This window comes from Anser brachyrhynchus (assembly GCF_964034855.1).
Source record: "Anser brachyrhynchus genome assembly, chromosome: 4".
NCBI lineage: Eukaryota > Metazoa > Chordata > Aves > Anseriformes > Anatidae > Anser > Anser brachyrhynchus.
Window position 1 is genome coordinate 9,582,281 of NC_137698.1, and position 23,166 is coordinate 9,605,446.

Here is a 23,166-nt window from a genome sequence, read left to right on the forward strand (position 1 = left end):
TCTAATTACTAGCTCTGTAGTCATAAACTTAAAGAAAAAAAGCTCAAAACAGATCAATTCATGCTTCATTTTTGTAGTTTGCAGAGACTATTAGTAGTCCCAGCTTTTGAGATTACTGATTAAAACTAACTGCATTCTCCCCCCTTTCCACCAGGTAACATGGGCCGATTTCTATTGGGATGTATGCAGTACAACACTTCTGTCCTGCAAACCTGACCTGGCAGACAAGTACCCCAGGCTTTTGGCTCTCAGGGACAGAGTGCAAGCACTTCCTGCTATTGCAGCCTGGATCCAGAAGAGACCAAAGACAATAATGTAGATCAGTTGTCCAGTAGAAAAACAAATTCATGTTTTGATTAAAACACTGCAAGCATCTTAAGTTATTAATTTAAGAATCATTTGAATTAATTTCATATGGGTATGCAATTCCAAATCAGAATCTATCACTTCTATTTTTGAGAGAATGCATCTAAAAAGCTGACTGAGCAGAGCCTGAGGTAGAGGTGTAGCTCCAGCCACCTTTCCCTCACTGCTAATAAAGCGTTTCATCAATCCAATTAATGTTCTGGGGTTTCTCAAAGGGAGGAGAAATGAATTTTATCAGACAGATGTAATCTCAACAATATGTTTAGTGTGGTTTTTTTTTTTTGTTTGTTTGTTTTTTGACTTTCAGTGCTGGAGGAAACCAGAATAAAGGAGAGTAGAAATGTTTGGGAGGGTTAAGGACACAGCCAATACAAAGAGGAACTACCCACTTTGTCAATAAACTTCACGGTTCTCAAACACTTGTTGTTCCTGTTACACCATTACAAACAATGCAGCTGCCCAGCTGAGCCGTTGCCCACACCAGTACTAGTTCTCCAGCTGCAAAAACATTCAATTGCTCAGTATCTCTTCTAGTAAAGGCAACAAACAATGGTGGCAAGGGTGAAAACAGGTGTAGAACAAAACAAATGAATAAACAGTTTGTTCTCCCAGCAATGGGAAAAGCAGGTATGTGGTACTGCTAGCAACAGGGTGGGCTGTAGATGCAAGCAGTTTACCCAAACTCAAGGGGAGACAAGTGCTTGCAAGAGGACTCCACTGTCTGTTTTAAGTAGATAAACCGCAACAGACTTGGGTAATCCTCTGGGCTGCAAATGAACAATGCTGGGAAAGTGCTTCCCCTTACGCTTGCCTCCCCCCTCCCCCACTGTGTTATTTCATGTAATTATATAAGTGACATAAACCAAGAAGTTCAGAGATTAAACAGGTATTGGCAGAAATGAAAGCAAGGTCCAACTTAAGCAGACATGCGTATTCACATCTACCTGCTTTCGCAATTCCTTGCATTTTGTTGTAGCTCTTCACAGATTTTTCCTTCTTCAGCTTCCACTCTCTTCTTCAGCAATAGACTTCAGATTGCACTCTGGGTGGAGAGCTCTGTTTGGCAGTAACTATTTTTATAATCTATCACAACTTTGATTCGAGTATAACGAATTATCTACTATATTATCTACTACTGGATAAAGCCACACCAGGTCAAACAGAGCATTCCAGCTCATTTTAAAGCTGCCTCCTGGATTACATGCAAGGGGACATAACATGCAAGTTTATCAAACCCCATCCCACAATAACCACAAAATGAAAACATTTTGTTAATCGATGGAATTTTATTTGAACAAATTGATACAAAACCAGTACAGTACATCAAGTAAACCAAAACAAGCAGAAACAGACTCGAGCATTGTCAAATAAGGCACATATAAAAAATCTACACGCATAATCCAGTGAAACAGACAGTCATTTCATATATATATTTGGAGGTAGAAATAATTACAAAAATACTGACAAATCTTAAACAGTAGCAGATTTGTTAAAACAATTACTACTTAGGTCCCCATTTTGAAAAATGTCCTCTAAAATAATGTTTTTTCAGCATCTGATGTTGGCACATTTGTGCTATTTCTGTTTTCAAGCATCAGAAGAATGCTGTTGTGTTAAAAATTGTCAATACCATGAGGAATACAATGAAGAAACTATAAAAAGTTATAAATTTACATTATTGGTGACCATAAACTTTATGAACGAGTCCTTGGGGTACAACGTTACCTTTATTCCTTGAATTCCACATTTACATTTTAGAGGCCTAACGAGGCTTTTAATAACGTGGCTATATCTGCTGGAATGGTCCCTTCTTCTCCTGAAGGATAAAAACATGCATTAGTGTTTACATAAACAGACAAAAGTCTAGAATACGAAAACTGTAGAAAATCCTCACTTGTAAGCATCTAGCATTGACTTGTGTGTCAGATTCCAAGAGTACTTCCTGTCAAACTGCACAGTAAGTCAGCACAATACATCTTTCTAGTTTAATGTAAACCTAAATTGTCTTATCTTAATCACAGATCTTGTTTTTCAGAATAATACGTTTCAGTGATCTCCTTAACTCACTTAAGTGGACATAAATATGAGCAGGAGACTTACCCGAATCCGCTGCAGTCATATCTTGTTCTAACTTCAATTTCTGCTGGCTGATTTTGAGCATGGATTCTTCAATAGTCCCTTTACTGATCAGCTTTATGACTTTTACTTCTCTAAAAAGCATAAGGTAGTATAAGTACATTGTAATAGTTTCTCTGGATTAGTGCAAATGGGAAGGACTCATGCCTTTGCTCAGGTAGCAGTGGTCTAAAAACAAGGTTGTTAAAGGGCAATACTAGAACTTCTAGTTTTTCTTTTTGGACCAGCTGTGCTCCGTACTTCCAGAGAACTTCTTCCCTCCTACACTCAGCCACCAGAAGGGTCTATGTGGTCACAAAAACCTGTGCTAATAGAAACAACTGAACTTTTCCTTGTCCCATACTACTGTTAAAATATCTGTTACTGAACATATTCTATTGCCCACAACAACTTATTCTTTAGTGAGGATTCTAAAGCAGATGATTGATTCACTTTACAGGACAGCGTAGCATTTTAGAGCTTTGATATCTTTGGAAGACGACAAAGAGCTTTGCCAACCACTTCCAAAGACTTCAGATCTGCATTGAAATACACCAGTTTCTAGCACCACAAATTTAAGTTATAGAGAATTTGATAAAGGAGTAGGATGCAGTTAAGGTTCGTTCTGTCTGCACCACTTAAATGTAAGACAATTACTGCTTAAGTACTCTTAACTGTGAGACAATTATGCTCCCATGCAACCCAGAGCTGGTTTACGTAAGTCTCTGCTTGAAATGGAATTTTAAAATCAAAATATTGTCCTCCTTTGAGAGCTTGCCTCCAAGAAAAACAAACATTATAATTAAGAAGTCTTACCTTGTCTGACCTACTCTATGGCATCGATCTTCTGCTTGCTTATCATTGTATGGGTTGCAATCAATGTCATGAAGAATAACAACATTTGCTGAAGTCAGATTGATTCCCAAGCCACCAGCTTTGGTTGACAGCAGGAACACAAATATTCCCATATCTGTATTGAACTGATCTATCAGATGTATCCTACAGAACACAAGAACATTTGTATCAGGCCTTAGAAAAAAACAACCCTCTCACTCTTAAGTTGAAAGAGCAGAAGTTAAGTTAATGATCTCTTTGAAAGGAGGCCAGTGGTATTGCAAAGCAACTCAGAAGTACAGATGTTAGGCATAAAGGAAAAGGGTACCAACAATCCTCAGGTGTGACCAGAGAAACATACTTTGAGAGTGACAGCCTGATAGCAAAGAATGAAGTGAAGCTTGGACAAAAATTTTGGATTACCATCACGGAACACGATAAGCAATCTGGTGGAAGAAGGTGGGGAGGACTGAAGTATGCAAAACAAATAGATCTGTGGAGGACAGGACAGGAAAAGAATTCAGGTTCATGACTAACTGCACATGACAGAGAAAGAAAGGCAGAGATTTTAGCTGCAAGTGGGAAGTAACATCACAGCAAAAAAAAATTGTTTTGTTTTGAAAGGAAAGAAAGAGCATCTCCAAAAAGTCACAGAATAGGGAAGAGTAGAAAACTATCACAGCTCAAATACAAGAAAACCACTGCAACCTTTTCAGCTGTTGAACAGAAGAACAAAGGAAAGGACAAAGGAAAGTCTGTCCTAAAGAAACAAAGGGCTTACCTGTCTACTTTAATAAACTATACTTCAAAGGAGTGTCTACAGTTGAGCTTTTGTTTCGTCATGCTGACACACAAGCAAATCAAAACATCTTTTACGGCTGAAGATGCAAGTTTTCCATTTGGATGTGCTACAATAGTAATCGGATCATCTAAACTCCCTTTTCAGCCTTACCCTAACGCAATCTGAAATTTAACATTAAACCCCGAACTAGAGTCATTTCCCAGCCACCACAGAACTCTATACATCAGAAAATCCAGGGTGTTATGTCACATCCTCGTACCACACATACATCCATTTCTTCACTCATCTTCAGTAAAACAACAACAAAAAAAAGTGACATACCTATCAGAAATGTGTGTTCTTCCATCCAACCTAATATACCTATGTTGCCAATGTTTTAGGAGAACTTCCAAGATATCCAGCATCATGGTAAACTGGCTAAACAACACAACTCTGTCACCCTGGAAATGACAAAGCAAAACAAAAGCTTTAAAACACTTGAATTACAGATGATGAACTAGAAATGATGTATTATTTGCGTAAAAAAAAGTGATTTTACTTACTTGCATTAAAGAAATGTTACATTTATGCCATTTTCCATAAAATACAGACCAGTGGCACCCTATTGCATCGAACAGATGCACAGCACACACTTGTGCAAATTCAAGACACTCTGAAATATTATGCTACATGCTTATTTGCAGAATTAGCCAGTTTGAATCTGACTCACAGCAGTGACCTCTTTTGTTTACATTAAAACAACCACATATGCTGAGTCAGTGTAATACAGTCTTATTCAATTGCCAGAAGAAAGTCAGACTCAAATTTCACGGATGCGGAAATACTATCCATCGATACAGCAATTGTTGTGTTAACTCAGAATGAACCCTTGGAAAAATGGGAACTCTTATTTTGCTTCTGTAACTTTGTTGTTTATATAAATGCACAAGTAGTACTACACGTTACAAGTATTAAGTACTGTTCTGCAGTACTGCACACAATTTAAATCATTGTAATACTTGCCACAAAAGCAACTGGCTTGCATATACAGCTATTTGTGAGCAGATGGTAACAGTTATTTAGAGATGGCCATTAGATGGACAGGAAAAGACGTTTCAGCCATTGGTAGTACAAACCTTCTCTTTCAGGTCAGACAGAATACGTTCCAGTGCTCTAAACTTTCCAGAATCCAAGATCTGATCCATGTCTAACTTGAAGTCACTGACATGAGAGTATTGCTTACAAAGCAAATGTAGTTCAAAATCTGTCATTACTGTCATATCTTCGAAGATGAGGTCAGGATTTGCATCACAATGTGTGGGTTCCTATTAGCAAAAAATGAAGGGAAATAATGCAATACACAACCTTGCTAGGGAGACTAGAAAATACAAACACAACTACATCCAAAATTTCTGAAAGAACAAAACCGAAGTAGCACAACTAGACATGGACAAATGCTACAGCATGGCTCATGCAAGCAACAAAAGATGAAGTCTAGAACCCCAGGTTTATAGTAGAGAATTGTTACTTTGCAATTTAGCTTTTAAAATAATTTGTACTACCAAAAACTAAGAAGTATATGCTCATCCTCCACAGTCATTACCTAGTTCCCATCAAGCCCTATGATCTTTTACCCCTGTATCAGATCTCTTCCCCTGAAGAGGCACTCCCTAAAAGGGAGATCCAATCCTTGGATAGATGGTAGAAGACATGGGAAGCCCAGCCCAAGATGTAGGGTGGGTAGAGGGATGTCATGCCTGGAAGAAAGAGGAAAAGAAAAGCCACATCTGGAGAGTACGATGGTACGAGCAGGAATAAAAAGGGGAACAAAAATCCTTCATAAACCAATAGGTGACTTCTCCCCTTCCCCCCAACCCTGACTGGCTTTATTTTTAAAAAAGCTGGAGATATTCAAAGCCAGCTGCGACTTTCTTGAGTACCTGCTGCATGTCCAAATTCTCTTTTGTTTGTACTTTAGAAAGAGCAACAATTTTCCCCAAACTCCACAGGCATTAACCCCAGCCATATGACAAAAAAAAATTAATAGTTCAGTACTTATTACATTCCCTGTTTTACTTCTGTATAGCCTAGATTTCTTGCTACTCAACAAATACTAATATACTCAAGTGTCCTCCCAAAACCCTTCTGTAAGCATTTTGGTTTTAAGTCTTGGGGTGGAGGGAAGAGGTATTAAGGGGGTGCTAATGAAGAGATGACTGCAGTCCCAGAACTGTTCTCTCCATTCTAACACCTGATATAAGAATCAGCGTTAAAACACATAAAGAGCTTGATTAGAGCACTGGATAGACACAGAGAAATAAAAAAAAAGCAGCAACAATGAATTAAGATTTGCAAAAGACACACTTTTGACCAGAGGACTGACAATAAAAGTCTATTTAAGCCCCATGAAAAGTTCTGAGAAATTAAGAACTGGGGCTGAATCTCATCACCTTACCTTGAGCATGAGTGTGGACATTGTTCTAAGCTTGTCAGTTGTGTAATACTGACGATGTAAGAGAGGATGGTTAGCCATTTTTCTAAGTTGCATCATTACATTTCCCATATCAGAGTTTTTCTCTGTCAACAAAGAAATAACATATGTTCAGAAGAAGCACACAGATATAATGCATCTTTATTTCTCAGAATATTATAAGGAATATTCTTTATATTTAATATTTCACCTATTAACTGGACTTAGGAAAAAATCATAGAAGGCATATAGCCACTATGAGTATTAGACATCTCTACAAAGCAAAGATTTTTGTAGTCACGTTTAACAGCAACCTATGCATGGAAAAAGAAATCCAGCAAAGGCAAATGAAACACCATCACATACCGTTACTGTTAATAGTTTTCTTTAGCTTATTTAAGAGATCACAGTAGAGTTGCTCTTGTTTCTCAGACATGGCACATAATTCAATGAGATCTTTTTTGGGAGGTAGCTGTTTAAGGACCTGACAGGAAAAAAAAAGTAGCAGGTAAAAACTGTACTGAATTACTGACTGCTATTTTACAAGCCTGCTTTTAAGCTATTGTACTCATTCTTCTCATGCCATCCTTTCACTGGCTGCAACTTTGCTAACTGAAACTGAGTCAACAGACTGCTTTACAAACTGAGCACTTGTTTTGGATTATACACCTCACACACACACACACTACTCAAGTAACACGACCTGCACACCTCAAAAAACACACAAAATAACAAACGCAATACTTGGAAGCTACTCCACTGCTAATCACAGTAATTTATTTTTCAAGCTACTGACTACTAAGTGTGTAAGAATCACAGTAAGACATAGATACACTTTTCAGATTATTAAAATTTTCCATTGTTTTACACATCCAATTATAAATAGAAGCAGATAGGTTTTGGATTTGAAAATGGAAACATCTCCCACTCGATGCCTGCTTAGTGCACCAAATAATCTTTCAGTGATCTTTCTTAACTAAAATTCCCAGCTGCAAACAATCAACAAATATTGAGCATCAAAATATAAAGCTGCAGCAGCAGGTCACATTCTTAATTCCAAACTCCTGGAAGATGAAGAGTAGCTCAAGTTTCCTGCTCTTCTTAGATAAACATGTAAAACTAGCACTGACAAAATACGACATTGAATTATGTTAGTCTCAGAAATCATCAGGCTTTTTGATACTATGGCACGATTATTTTAAAAATAAAATGTTACCTCATCTTTTACTCTTCTTAGGATGAATGGTTTTATTATCTGCTTTGCGTGTGCAATCCTCTCCTTTTCATATATGCTTTGTTCTTCAGCACTCTTCTAAGGAAAATATTGCAAGAACTCAATTGCAGTGTGAAATTTTCAGCTGTAACAATGCTATCTGTCAATTTTAGAGATTTTAGAAAAATCGAGCCAGAAGAGACAGATCTAATATGACCTAGCATTCTGAGACATCCTGTTATGACATATTTTTACTTGAAATGGTTTATTTCATTGTTTCACTTTCTTGATTTCGTAATCACGTTACCTGTTTCCATAAGGTATCAAAACACAGAAGCATGGCAAAAAAAAATGTTAGCTTGGAGAAGAGAATACACAACACTTACTGTTTTTGAAGAGAACATCCTTCGGATTTCACTAGTGCTGCTACTGAACATATGTGGCATGACAAAATTCAAGAGAGACATCAATTCCAACAAATTATTCTGAACCGGAGTTCCTGTTAGCAGTAAGCGATTCTTTGCCTATTCATCCAAAGTGAAAAATAGTAACGAGAAACATTAGTCAAATGGATTAGAAAATAGTATTAGAAGGAGCAACACAGCTCATGGAGAACTGAGAAAGTGAACTTAATTTAAATTGTAACTATTTAAATTTCAAATATACTTAAATCTCACGGAATAATTTCCTGGTGAAGTCAACAAGATATTTTGGGGATCTGTGGAAGACTGACCTCAGATCAATTTAAGATTATTCAAGAAGCATAATCCAGATGTAAGAAAATCCCTGTATTTTTTTTTGTTGTTGCCCACATATCATATCTTTTTTAAGGTCATAGAGTATTTTAAGAACAAGTTTTGAATTGCAAGTACATGTCACGATTTAAAGTCTTAGAGATCAGCTTCTTAAAAATGCATTTAACAAAAATACCGAAAAGTAAGTTGTAATAATTCAAGTGGTAAGTATGTTATTATTGAACCAATACTACAGTGCTAAATCAGTCATTAGAAAAAGAGCTGTACTCAAATTTTCTCTTAAATGCTATTAACTTAAGGTGCAAGCTACAAGAAAAATTATTTTAAAGCTAGCTTTTCTTTTGTAGTCCTATCAGAATACATCCTTATATATTACAATGTTTTTTATATGAGTCATTTTTGTTTTCAGAATAGCAATTTTACAATCTTTACTGTAGCTCAAACTGGAAAATTGCTTAACACTGAAACAGAACCACTATCATAGTTGTAATGATGCTTTAAGAAATTAACTACATTTTTTTGAAAACTCATTTCACTGAAAGAGCTTATAATGCAGGATCTACTCCTGAAACTTCAACATCACCTGCACATTAAATTTCTGGACCACGATGTGTCTATGACTTAAAATCAGTATTTCTTTTATTTCCCCACTGCCCATAACAACAGAACAGGAAAGAGAGTTGTCCCCCAACCCCCTCAACAAACAACTAAATCCCTTACATTAATTGTCATAAGGTGCTGGTAGCGTACAGAGCTCATGTTCTTGAGCATATGACCTTCATCAAAAATTGCATAGTTAAGCTTCAACTTGCGAAACAGTCCTCGATCATCTGAGCTACTAATTGCACAGTTATATCTGTCAGAAGAAATACATCATAAAAAAACACATTAAGTGCAAATTTAACATGAACATTCTGCTACCACAACTAAATTATATTCTATATACTAAATATATATATATTCTATCTATATATATATATTCTATATACTAAATTATATTATTATATATAAATTATAATTTTAAGAGCTACAGAAAGAAACATAAGGGGCCTTAAACTAAAGCTGCCTAGAAGTAATCAACCATATGAGTTTACCACTGTCAAATAGCTACTGATTACTTGATCAGTCACTGCTTTTTGTAACACTTTCCAAAGACACATATAAATCTTTTACAAAAACACAGTACTTGCTACAGCATTAATAAACATCTTTTTATCATTACTTGAAGAGAAAATGAAATTCCTTTCCCATCTCACAAAATTCTAAACATTGCTTTTTAATTACTTGTTCTCTGAATTTCATATACAAAGCAAAGATAGGTCAACATGCTTTACATGCCCCTCATTACGTGACATTGAAAAGAATAACCCCCCATTGCCTTTGACTCTTGCCAAACACCACACAGGACAATTGAAGAAAACCTCATGCTCTTTAGTAAAATACAACTGGCAGATAACTAATTTTGTTACACCACTAGAGGTCAGTAGATGCTAACTAAATTTGTTTTTTTTTTTTAACTACTGTACTTACGTAGTTACAATGACATTGAAATCTACAACTTTATTATTAATGTCTGCCCGGAGATGTTTCCGGTCTTCCTGGGATCCTATGAAAGGACAAAACACGAGTACAACTACATTTAATTTAAATGCATATAAAAATTAAGATGGTATAAAGGAATACTATCAGCATTAAATATCTGTATTTAAACAGTTATTTACAAATAATGCTTCTATGAACAACTCATGTTTTCTGAGGCTGAACATGCAACCAACTGTATCATTGGATTAATTTCTAAATTGCACTCCTCACCATAGTAAAAAAGGACATTCAGTTCAGGACACCACAGATGAACTTCTCTTATCCAGTTATCTGTAAGACATCATTTAAAAAAAGACAAGTTTATTTATACCCATGTCTTACGTAATTCCAAATGCACCTCAGCATTAAAACAGAAGCCTGATCTTAATGCAAATCCCTTATACTTCTTAACATTTCAGAGAATTTTCTTTCTAAACACTGGAGAAATGGCAGCATTTAGGGAAATTAAGCAACCAACAACTGACAAGGCAGGAACCATTAGAGTCTTCCTTCAAGAGGCTTCAGCAGTTTAATACAGCAATTCAAAAATAACAACATAAATAAACCATTCTTATGCGACTTCCTACTGCTTAACTAGATTACACTTCAAACTCCTATTGAAATCATACATGCACGGTTCACAGCCACCACCTTTCCAGGTCTAAAATAATACAAGTATCTACTGCATTTTATTACCTCTTAGCCTCATTTCTCCCCCAGACATTATTTCCTCAAAAAGCAATCATTTCATTTATTAACCATTTTCATTTAGAAATGTTTCATCAGGAAATATGATGCCTCTGGGAACTGGGAAAGCTTCCTAACTCTATCCAGTTCCAGGTGTGCAGCCATCAAAGCAGCCACTGATAATGTTATCAGGCCAAAGGGAAACGTGCTTTACAGTACACTGTGAGTGAGGGTTAGTCTCAAACAATCACAAACCACTGACGAAGGGGATTTCTGGTAAATGCCACTTGGACCCAGGCTGGGGATAAAAAGACCCCTTGATGGAAAAGTATCAGAGAAACTATAGGCAGACCACTTCCCAGGCTTTACCTGCTTGACAGCATCAAATAATAATGGCTTGCCCAAGCTGCCACTACAGTTTGTAAGCCTCTACAACTTGCTTCACAAAAGCACTCATTTACACCTTGGGTTTTAAAAACGTGGGTTCTAGTAGGTTTTAAAAGCATATTGATAATGCCAGTTTCGAAGAGATGTTGAACAACTTTTCTGATGTGTTAAAAAAATATGCATTGGCCTCAAAAATTAAGAGCAGTATTTTCTTGCTACTTTCTTTTTCCTAGTCATTCAATAAATCCATTTTAACTCCAAAGAACTAGCTTCTCCTAAAATTCATCAGCTTTGCTGATGTATTTTTTTCCACTGTATTCTTTGTACTTTCAACTGATGTCATTAAACAACCAAAACATACAATTAAAACACACTATTAGCTTAATTGTTTTAGGATTTTGATCTACTTCTAAAGATTCTATGCAAAGAGGAAAAAGGCATTGAATATTTTGAATGCAATGAAGCCTAACCCTAAGCACCACCTGAAGACTAGAAATTTCAGCCAATATTCAGTAAAAGATTTAGTTAAACAAGATCAAATTGTAACATGCAGCTTTATTTGTTTTGTGAAGCAGACAGCCTTTACATGGATTTATTTAATATGCTCCAATTAATTCAGTACAAGCATGCCTCTAGTACAGATTACATTCCATTTCAGATGATTTAAGGAGCTGAATATCACACCACAAGAAAACTGTTTTCCTTCATGAAAGTGTTATCTTCATTTGACAGCCCGTCCACAATTACCCCCCAAGCCTCTTTCTTTCAAAAAAAAAAAAAAAAGAATAATTTTGAGGCTTGCAACTTACCTAATGTTGAAGCTGGCACAACTATCAAGTGGGGACCTCTATTGCCCTCTTGGTAGAGATAAGCCAGAAACGCAATAGCTTGAATTGTTTTTCCTAAGCCCTAGGAGAAAAAAAATCAAAAAACAAAAAACAATTTAAACAAAATTTATAGTCTCTAGAACACAGTGTTTCATACTTCTAAGATGTACTAAGACTGTAGTCAGTGTTAACTAAAGACTACAGATCTGCATAGAAAAAATATTAATCAGCATTATTTTTGGAAGACATTTCCTCCTCAAGTACAGCTCCAGTCAAACTCAATTATCTTTTCAGCTCAACATCTGAGCATCAGGTATTAACCTGCTTCATACATGAAGTTTTTCATTTTAGTTCATCCCTCAAATCTTCAAGAAACTGTGGTTCAGACAACAGCTCATTTGGAAACTAACCATTTCCATCTGAACCAATCATGCAAATGATAGTTCAGCTATTTCTGAAAGTGGAATTTAATATGAAAATCATGTTTGTTTGCAATATGCTTACATTTCTACCAGTGCTCACTTTCCTGTCTTTTGTACCATGGATTTGAAATTTTATCTTCTCTACCAAAAAATAAGAATGAATTGGTGCTTACAGGTATGAAAAAATACAGAAGTTGCGAAACACTGCTTATGTCTTAGTGAAGCAAACCAATCTATTCACTCAGTTTATCACAACACGAAACACAGCCAGGATTAAAATCAGTTGACACTCAAAACCTCAAACAAAACTCTCTAATTTTGAAACTTACGAGGGGCATATTGACAATATATGGTCAAAATGCTGGAGAAGCAGTAAAGGCTTGTGCTGTTTTTGTGTCCCCCCCCCCCCGTACATTTAACTGTTTTGAAAGTGATGGAGAAATGTAGAAAATAGGGGCTCACTACAGCTAAGTGCTGGACAAGCAGTGTGAATGATATTTATTTGCACAGAGCTATGAAAATAAATGGCTCAAGGATGATCTTGTGGTACAAACTGGTTCCATTCCATCAGATGACATCATATGACTTGTAATTATCACTGTCCATGAATCTCAGGTTACCTTTTACTTTCAAATTGAGAATAAGAGCTCAGCAACTACTTGTATTGAAAGAAAAAATGGGGAAACATTTGGAGAAACTGTGACTTGTATTACCTAAAAATAAATGACAAATTCTTTCATTTTTACAAGTCCTAAGCAGATTATAACAAAGTCGCTTGCAATACTTTTAACAGTCCTTAAATAATCAGTTTCACACTTACCATTTCATCAGCCAAAATACCATTCAATCCATGTTTATGAAGAAGTGCTAACCAGTTCAAACCAATCTTCTGATATGGCTTCAGTTCCAAACTGTTAAAAAAAACATCAGGTTTACCATGTTACCATCTTTTGTTTGTTTTTCCACGGAACACGGTTTTATACTTATGTTCATTAGAGTATGGCAAATTTAATGCTGCCTGTATTTTACTCCAGTCCAGATCTCCTGACACAGTGAAAAACCACAAACTATTTAATTCATCACCTGAATACCAAAGAGCATTTCTGAACTAAGACGTGCATCTGAATTCTCATAGAAGTTAAACAATCAAAATGAACACTACAATAAATTCCTTTCTTTTAAATTAGTGATTGACCACCAGTTAAAAACCGTTACACAGCCAGTAATTTTTAAAATACAAAGCAACAGGTATTACTGCCAGTGTTGACACCACAGAAAACACACACAACCCACAACACAGTCAACCAAATCACCTACTGTAGCATTTTTTGCCAAAAAAGCCCGAAACAAAATAAACCATCACTGATAAGCTCCCTTCACACAATTCCCTTTCCTTCTCTGCTTCTCTTTTGACACACCAGAAAAATTATTTTGCTATTTACAACTAAACTTTACAAAGCTTAATTTAGGTTCTACTCTGGCCACTTCAACTCTACACGTCCTAACCTTTACAAAAAGATGTCCCATCCCATTCCTCTGCCTGTCCCGTATTTCCATTCCTCCTAAACTCTCTATTACCAATTTATCTGTCTGAAAGAAACCCTTCCCTTCAGGGCATCCCCCTGCGTCCCTCCCACTGTATACTGAGTTCCAGATCATTTTGCGTATCTACTTTCTGACTGAGGTCCCCAGTGCAGCTGATAACCTTTACAAGTTTGCCCAGATTATTTGTCATTTGACATCTGACACACAAGGTTTTCTGTTAGTAAAGCCGTTTTTGTTTGTTCATGTGTCTGGAAGACAGTGACAACTTGCAATCTCATCACTTAAAATTCTACATCCATAAAAAATTGGAGCTATTGCACTTATATTTTTTTGTTATGTTCATAATCCTTATCATCTTTCCTGATGCACTTGAAAACATTTGTTGCATTCCCTCAAGCATTGCACATGCATCCCTGGCTAGAACCCTGAGCAGACACAAAGCTGTTGAGCAAACACAACTCTGCTTTTAGAGGGGACAATTTTGAAAATCCTGATGTTCAAGCACAGCTTACTATCCAACACCCTTTCAAATATTTAACATATAACACCACCTCTTATTCAGAATGGAAGGCTGCTCTATGTTCCATCCACATCCTCCATCTTCAGTAATCTTAGTTACTTGTTTTGTCAGTTTATTTGAAATGTCTTCACATTTATTCATGAGCTTGAGAACCACATCCCTCTCCTTCAGCAGGATCTTGCAATTCCACACTATGTCTTCTGACAAGCCAGTAGTCTTAGTCATTTTTGTAAACTGCAAAACAAAAGAATACAATACTGTGAACACTGATAACAGATGGGAAAGTAGCAGATCAAACACTGGTTTACAACTCCCAGCACTGTGCCTATCATCTTTCAGTTCACAAAGCTTTATAAAATTGTGCTGCCAGCACTGCAGGACTCGTGTTTTGCTGCTTAGGCTTTCAGCAAGTTTTCCCCTAATCTTTCTTAAAACAGCAAGAGCAAAAAGCACTTCAGCACTTCCTTGTTCTACTGGCATGCCCTAAAAAATGGTTTGTGTAGCTGCTGCTCTTCCCTCTCTCCACCTGCAGCGTACCAAGGATTAATACAGAACAGCTCTGGCTATCTTTGCTAGATATTAAAAATACAAGGTATGAGCATAATATAAGGATCAAAGCAAACCAAGATATGAGGAAGGCTACTAAGAAACTGATGCCGGCCTAGAAGGGGTTGGCAACAGACCTGTTAAAAAAACAAACAAAAAACAAACAAAAAACACCCCCGAACAACAACAACCAATCAAAAAAAAAAAAAAAAACAGAAATCTGACAGTAGGGAGATAGTAGTAGATTTCTTAGTAGGGAAAATAACACATTTCATTATGCATCCAACCAGAGTTGAGCATTATTAAGTCCCAGTTCTAACTGTACCTCAAATAGAACATTCAAATCAGACTTGGGCAGAGTGAAAAAAAAAAGCAAAAACAAACTTCAGGGATAAGAAATTTCACAAAACTACCTTTTTTTTTTTTAAAAAATTAAAGTCACCAAGTGCTGGCATGTTCAGAAGACCAACCAAGACTAGATTCATCTTTCAGTTCTTCACTTTTTTGTGTGTGTACTCGTTTTAGGACAGAGTTAGCTTCTTCACAGCAGCTTGTATGGTTATGCATTTTGGATTTGTGACCAAAACAGCGTTGATAACCCACCAATGTTTTAGTTTTTGCTAAGCCATGCTTAGAGAGGGGCGAGGCCTTTTCAGCTTCTCACACTGACACACCAGAGAGGAGCGTGAGGATGGGCAAGAAGCTGGGAAGGGACACAGCCAGGACAGCTGACCCCAGATGAACAAAGCAGTCTCCCACACCATATGACACCTGACACCCTGCTCAGCCATAAAGGCTTTGGTAAAAAGGAGGAGGGGGCAACATTTGCCATTACGACTCTCATCTTCCGAAGTATCTGCTACACGTGACGGAGCCCTGCCTTCCTGGAAATGGCTGAACATCTGCCTGCTAACGGGAAGTAGCAAATTAATTCCTTGGTTTGCTTTGCTTGTGTGTGCTGCTTTTGCTTTATGTAGTAAATTCTCCCTATCCTGACCCATGAGTTTTCTCACTTCTGCCCTTCCCACTCTCTCTCTCTTCCTGCTGGGGGGGAGTGTGCGCGCATGTGGGGTCAGAGCTGCTTTCTGGGTCTCAGCTGCCTGCCAGGCTCAAACCACAACAGCATTAAAGAACTTTATCAGACTCAGATTCACTTAAACTTTTTTTTTCTTGCAATGAATACTACCTTCTTTGAAATCTTACACAAAACTACCTGGTCATTAGCACTTACTGGTGCTTTTCAACAATAACGCCACCATTTTGACAAGATTTTAGCAACATTTGGTATGTTTTCTTTAGCACATGTATGTTTCAAGTCAATATTATCCTTTTTCTTTTGAACCTTATTTGCCCTTCTGCAAAACAAATACTTTTTCTAAATGCCACAGCAAGCAAGCTGGCAGACGAGTCAAAATACTGGAATCTTGATTGAAATATAAACTAATACAAGGTCTGTCCTAACTCCTGAGCACACCTGGTTTACAAAGTTGAAGCACACCACTGCTTGAAATCAGAAGCATGCAGTTGACCCATGAGGACATTTCGCTTTCCATAACACTTTGATTCCTTAAATAAAAGGTAGGTATTTTCTCCCGTCTTGGCTGAGAACAGACCTTTAAGTGGTGTAACTGCTCTGCCACCATCCTCAACTACTCAAAAAAGTCTTCAAGAAACATGTAGATATAGAACACTGTAGCACGGTTTAGTGGTGGACTTGTCAGTTCTAGATTAAAGGTTGGACTAGATGATCTTAGAGGTTTTCTCCAACCTGAATCAGTCTATGAAAACATGTTTTTCTCCCCCCAATGACTTCTTATCGCAGTCCTTCATCAACAGATTTTAAGAATTGAAGAATACAAGCACCTTTGGACTTGCCATTCTTTTGTTAAAACTGAAGTACAGGTTTTTCATGTGTGTGAAACCACATCTGATTGAAATTCAGAAAAATCTGCATCTGTTAAAATTTAGCACAAGGCTTAACAGGAATATATCCTCCTATTATTCCTTTCTTAAAAGGATGGGGATAACATAAAACAATTATTATGCATTAAGTGATCAATATGGCAGAGTAAAAGCCAGTTTCGTTAAAATGAACAGTACAGGTAGGTCATGGTTTGACTCCAGAAAACTCCAGCGAGCAATGCCCTCTACTGACAGTCCTCAGTTACAGTGTTCAGTCTTATTTCTTTTGTTTGTGGCTTTGTCTATTTAAAAAAAAAAGTTTACTAACAGTCATAGGTTAAACCAGGCTAGAGGCACATGTCAACGCTTGTGAAAAAGTTTAAGTAGACACTCTTAATAAACAGTTGCAAAGAACATGATTTTTAATAGGCGATTAAAAAATTTCAACATTTGTTTTGATGCCTAAAGCCTTTGTTGGCATGAATCTAAATCCTGTAATCTATAAATGAAGGCATGGAGAATGAAGCCATCTGTTATTTAAAAAGTTCTATTATTTCACATCAGCATGTTAACATTCATTTCCAAGTTACAACAAGAAAAATTTTAGCCACTGGTTTGCACACGGAAAAACACAGTGTTATGCTGTCACGCATAACATAAGTAGAGCTGTGGAGAGCCTTTGGGTGACTAGGGGCTCTCACCCCCTACCTTCCAAAGAGGTCCAAAACTTTGAGGCCATCACGGGCATATGAACATGGAAGCTTCCACAGTACACTCGAGCAAACACCCTTGGTGATCCCGCGTGACAGCAGTGCCCAAGGGTGAACGACCACCAACCACACTGGCAGTCTGCTCAGTTTTAGTCTAGAACACTCGAAGGCAATTCAGGATTTCACTTCACTGCTTAAGGATAAAAGACAGCCTCAACCTTGATCAAACAAAACCCAGTTTCACTTCCAGCAGCATCCATTCCTAACCCAACGTTATTTGCTGCGTCCACTCTGTTTCTTCTAGTGCAAGACTTCTGGATTTTTTTTGCTAGTTTAATTTTTGTGGGAGTTTGTACATGTACAGCCAAACAGAATAACAAATGACAGCAGAGCTGAAGCTCCCCTCCCGGGGGATGTTTCTCTCTTACCTCATATACCATAGCAGCAAACAGAATATGATGGACAAGTCTATCTTTTAGGGGATGGTGATGACTCGAATGAAGTGACAAACTAAAAACGTGCTATGTCAAAATTTCCACATAATATTTAGCATCATCAGTATAACTTGCATGTATTCCTTAAAAATTTTCAGTTCTTTTAAAAACTACTGTCATCAGTTGAGGTCTTTCATTACCAAAAGAGATGGCTTGGTTTGCGACAGAACAATAAGACTGCGAATGAGAGTAACGAAAGGCAACACTAAAAAGGAAATTTAAGCAGTTACTTATAAAACCTTAAAAATAAGAAACTAAAATAGCATTAAACTCCCTCCAGTATGTATGTCCACATTTACAAGAAGCAACTTGAAATTGCATCACACAAACACAACAGGGCAAGAAATAACAAACCCAGAAGGCTTAGATAGGCTCCTTCTGGCCTTTTTAGCCAGTCTTTGGTCTATCTTTTGTTTCACACACACCCTGAACACCTACAGGTAGTATGGTTATGTGATCATGGTTTATAACCCGTTTTCTGAGGATAACATTTCCAACATGAGCCAATTTGAACAGTTTGGAAAAAGAGTGCAGTTATAGAAATAATTCATCACCATCGAGTTTTTTAGATTAAGGGGGAGAAGGAAAGGCATCAGGTGTCCAGAAGGGCCTCCACACAAAAAACAAAAGTGACACAGCACTATGTCAGCGCTGGTGGGGTGGCACAAGGACCCTGAAGCAAACAGGAGAGTAATGTAGAAAGCTGACATAGAAATGACCTGAAAGGAGCGAACATATCTGTAACAGTTGTTGGTTTGCTAACACTGAGTTCAGTTTTCTTATCCTGAGGAGGACGTGGATAGCACGAAGTACATAGAGAACAGCCCTGAACACTGAGCAGTAAGAGGAAGACTTCGCTGAACATGGGTCCATCGCTCAAAAGCTACCCGACACATTAAATCACATCAACACCTATAAAGATGAGCTGGCTTTCTTCCTCATCCTGTCCCACTGTCTGCTCTCGATCCTCATTGTAATTTCAGCATCTACAAACAGACCTGTCCTCAATACATCTCCCTCCCTTTTCTCCTAGTCCCCACAACCCTTCTTTTCTGCTGGCAGCCCTTTAGCTTGTCTACCCATGTCACCCATCTGCTCTCCTGGTGTTATAAACCCTAATTACCCATCACAGAAGATGCCCCTCAACTGCTCCTCAAGATCACCAATTTCAGCATCACGCCCTCTTTTATTTTAGCTCCATGCTTTGTCTGGTTCTACAACAGCAGACCACGCTTTTAAATTCCCACCTGTCAGAAAGCAACATGCTTTGACTCAGAAATACCTTTTTTAGGAACAAGCATCCCAATATATGTAACCTCCTATTCTCGTTAAGCACACAGTGTATTCAAAGGGAGGTCACAAGTAGTCGCCCAGAAAACCATTGATTCTACAAATGAAGAAACAGATAGCTAAAGCCTCCAAGAAATATCCAAGCAATGTTCATGCAACATAGTATTCGATAGGAAACTAGCTGGGAGCGTTACCTCTAACATGGAAAACTGCATAAACCTACGCTCCTTGAAGTTACAGTGGATCTACAGTACGAGCACTTATAAGTTGCCAAAGTAATTCATTCTTGTGAGTAAAGACATTTTCAGCTCTCTTCATTTACTTTCAAGAACCTTGTTTATTCATTTTTTTCCCCTGTGCATTACAAGCGTCACTAGATCAAGTTAAACACCTGCCTTAAGTATTTTTACAGCAGATATTTAAATAATTCCAAGTATTCTCAGTAATTTCTTAAGTTTGAAATTTGTTTAAATCCATCCAAAAAAAAGTCTTAGGGCAACTTAAAAGGTTTGTCTAGAAAAAGATTAGTGTTTTAATTTAAGTTTTCCTGGAATAAGTCATCCAATTTCTGAACAGGCTTTCCTATTAATGCCATTAATCTTCACCTCAGGCTGAGAGCCTTAAGATCTTCCCCAGTTCTCCTAAATAACAGTAACATCTAGTGCTTTACAAAGGTTTTACCAAAATAACTTCTAGTATCTTTACAGTAGATATCATTACAGTAAAAATACACCTTAAAATTAAGTCAATTTCTTCAATGCTAAAACAACCAACTCTTTACATTATTCTACCACTCCATTAATTGGTAGGGAAAAATGCTGGGTCACTAAGCTACTGGATCTTTATAAACAATTAAATCACTGATATTAAACATCTGCTAAAGTTTCCTGCAAATTACTTCTACTCTGGGCAAGTATTCACAACACTAGACAAACATGTGGTTGCTGACAGCAGCAATCTTTAAGAAATATTTTGAACACGAACAGGCCCATACAGTTTTTCTGTTAAATATTTTACACAGAGAAAAGGGTAAGAGCCCTGTAGCAAATATTTCTGCAGAGAATTAAGCTCAGGCAAAACCCAACAAGTTTAGAAAGGAACTGCCGTGTGACAGATGTTCTGTAAGAAGCCAAAGGCTTGAGGCAAAACGGATTTTTTTCAGCATATCTGTACCTCGTTTTTTTCTTTTTTTTAAAGGATCTCTCTGACCTCCCCCATTTGCAAGACAACTCTTACAAAGATCATTTTGTTTTCTTGAAAGTTTTTTTTTAGTAACTCTTGCTGTTTTGTGGTAAAACACATAATAACATTTATTATTTGTTTTTATGCATATTGAAGAAATCATATTCTCTAAAGAAATACAAACAGATCTTGTATATATTAGTGGGGGTGGTTTCAGAACACAGACTGATTAAAAAAAAACCACAACACGTACCAGTTACTCTTTAAGAAGGCCTACACAGTTATTGCCTTAAAATTCAAAGCACTAATAATTAAACCAAGACAGTCTGCCGTAACGCACTTCAGATTTCTTATTAGAACATTGCCCGTATTAGGTCTGACGTCCTGCAGTTAACTGAAATGCATGAAAGGTGAAGGCAACAAACAAACCATGGGAAACATTTGAAAGTAACATCCCAGTGACAGTAGATAATCTACTTACCAAGAGCTATTGCTTTCTCTTCTGTTGTGGATTGTGGTTTAGCCTTCTGATGCTTTACCTTTTGTTAATAAAAACACAGCAGCTTGCTCCATTAAAAAAATGGCTGCGCTGCTTAGCTAGCAAAACCATGCTAGAGACAAAGCTGAAGCAGATTAAAAAAAGAACAAAACACAGACAACGACTGTTCCTTGTCTAAAACTGAAAATATCCATGCTGGCATCTTCATCATGGAGCTACCCTTGAAGCTGCTGCTGCTGCTGCTGCTAAAGTAGCTGCAGTAGAAGTTCTGCCACATTCTCGTCTCCTGCATGGGTTTTCAGCTAAAACAGCTCAGAACAGGCTAGCAAACACCTCCTTCCTAAATGAAAGCTCTAATTTCTTCTTCTGCAGTGAAATCAACCAAGTTTCTACGCTAAAAGGTGAGTGACAGTAATGTCAGCCAATCAGCTTGAGTTTTTCAGCAAAATCACCCCTTAATTCATTCAAAATTAGGTCATATGACACTGTTTGAAATGCTATTGGCTTACAATGAATGTAGTATTTTAGCCTAATCAGGCTAAGGCCACCCATCTATGCCTCTCTAGACCGAAGAGACCTTGACTCTAGGCATGCTGGGGATATTAAAACAAGAATGCAGACTTACCAGAGCTTCCCAACTATTAAAGGGCCGGAGCGCTATTATCTTCTGAACCTTTTTCTGAGAACACTGGGGAATCAGTGTGAGTTCACTGGGGGAAGCATCTTGCAGGAAGCTAAGGATTTTAGCTTTGTAACCATCCTCCATCACTTCGTCACCACTGCTGTAGTCCTGGTCAAGGGAGCTACCACCTTCTTCAGAAGCTGACTCGTCCTCCGAGTCTTCCATCTGTCTTTTAGTGCTCCAAACACTTTTGCTTTTTTTCCTACAGCCGTTATGCTCTCTCCCAGAAGATTTCCGCTTCAACTTCTGTTTATTCTCATCACCTCTGCTGTTTGCAGAGACTTTGGTCCAGTCAGAAACTTCACTTTTGGAAGGAAATTCCACGCCTACAGGTGTGGTATAGAGAAGGCAACAAGTCAACACATACTGGTTAAGGGCACGTTAAAACCCACTGTTCTTCCAAAATAAAGTCACATCTGTAATATTAAAATTGTGTTTTATATCAATACAGCGCCTCAACAGCAGGGGTTACCAAGAAGGGAAAAAAGAGCAGCAAATGCCCTTCAAGTCTGTTTAAAACACGTAAACAGTATCAACTGGGAGTAGGTGAACAACACTAATTTGTATATTGCTCAAATAGCACAGCATTTTGAGCAACTATCCTAGAACACAGATGAGCAACACGATGTTGTACGTGTGAGCTGCAGAAGCTTTGAGGTAAGAGCAACCTCTTATAGCTTAAGAGTTGTGATAATACTGCTAGGATGAGATACCAGTCCCACTCTATCCAACTGCTAAGAAACGAATTCTGTTTTCAGTAAACAAAACAACTTTCACCCCCCACCCCTCCAAATTATGAATTCTTCTGTTATACGGCATCTCAGTGAAGCATTAAAAGCAGGGTAACAAGAACACGCGCCTGCTAAAGGAACTGGAAGAACTAGGTATTTCACACCACAGTAACACTACTGCCTTGAATTAAGATGGAGACTATTTAACAGTGTGTGCAACTCATTTTCAGGAAGGATCCCCCCCCCCCCCCCCCCCCCCTTGCACCTCACTTGCAATGCTTTTTCTTCTGCCCAACCCCAGCTTCCTACTGAGTGACTCCAATCCCAGTATCTATTGTTTCTCCTTCTGATTATTGAGAAGGTAAGGAACCAACCTTAGGCATACTGATAATTGGATTCCTTTCAAGTAGAGAGAACTAAGAATAGTATCCTATCCCCAAGAGCACTGGAAACAGCTGATCTAGCAAAACACACACATTTCTGACAGCTGTTTAACACACTGAAAAGTCATCAACTCATTAAACAGTATTTAAGTTCTAATGCGCAGATTTACCTGGGGTCACAGTTTTTGAGTTCTTGTTCACTACCACAACAAATGTACTGATATTTATATATTGGTTGCATAGT

At 37.6% G+C, this 23,166-nt stretch overlaps 2 protein-coding genes across 4 annotated transcripts in view; one reads left to right on the forward strand and one right to left on the reverse strand.

Annotated features, from left to right (window-relative positions):
* Window positions 1-783, forward strand: part of HPGDS (hematopoietic prostaglandin D synthase) — a 26,927-nt gene extending 26,144 nt beyond the window's left edge. Inside the window, exon 6 of the mRNA XM_080592176.1 lies at window positions 155-783. Coding sequence (XP_080448302.1) covers window positions 155-319 — 165 coding nt within the window. The 3' untranslated portion in view covers window positions 320-783. The remainder of the gene's footprint in view (window positions 1-154) is intronic.
* The window catches only part of SMARCAD1 (SNF2 related chromatin remodeling ATPase with DExD box 1), a 45,891-nt gene continuing 22,879 nt past the window's right edge, over window positions 155-23,166 (reverse strand). For 2 of the 3 annotated variants that reach the window (XM_080592168.1, XM_080592169.1), the window contains exons 8-23: window positions 21,752-22,134; window positions 14,535-14,737; window positions 13,259-13,349; window positions 11,999-12,098; window positions 10,347-10,406; window positions 10,065-10,140; window positions 9,255-9,390; window positions 8,166-8,303; window positions 7,783-7,878; window positions 6,933-7,050; window positions 6,552-6,673; window positions 5,233-5,421; window positions 4,439-4,557; window positions 3,298-3,480; window positions 2,467-2,576; window positions 155-2,182 (exon numbers count right to left, since the gene is read on the reverse strand). In XM_080592168.1, coding sequence (XP_080448294.1) covers window positions 2,121-2,182; window positions 2,467-2,576; window positions 3,298-3,480; window positions 4,439-4,557; window positions 5,233-5,421; window positions 6,552-6,673; window positions 6,933-7,050; window positions 7,783-7,878; window positions 8,166-8,303; window positions 9,255-9,390; window positions 10,065-10,140; window positions 10,347-10,406; window positions 11,999-12,098; window positions 13,259-13,349; window positions 14,535-14,737; window positions 21,752-22,134 — 2,186 coding nt within the window. In that variant the 3' untranslated portion in view covers window positions 155-2,120. Of the gene's footprint in view, window positions 2,183-2,466; window positions 2,577-3,297; window positions 3,481-4,438; window positions 4,558-5,232; window positions 5,422-6,551; window positions 6,674-6,932; window positions 7,051-7,782; window positions 7,879-8,165; window positions 8,304-9,254; window positions 9,391-10,064; window positions 10,141-10,346; window positions 10,407-11,998; window positions 12,099-13,258; window positions 13,350-14,534; window positions 14,738-21,108; window positions 21,701-21,751; window positions 22,135-23,166 lie in introns of those variants that run through there. The other variant, XM_080592170.1, reaches the window with a different exon arrangement.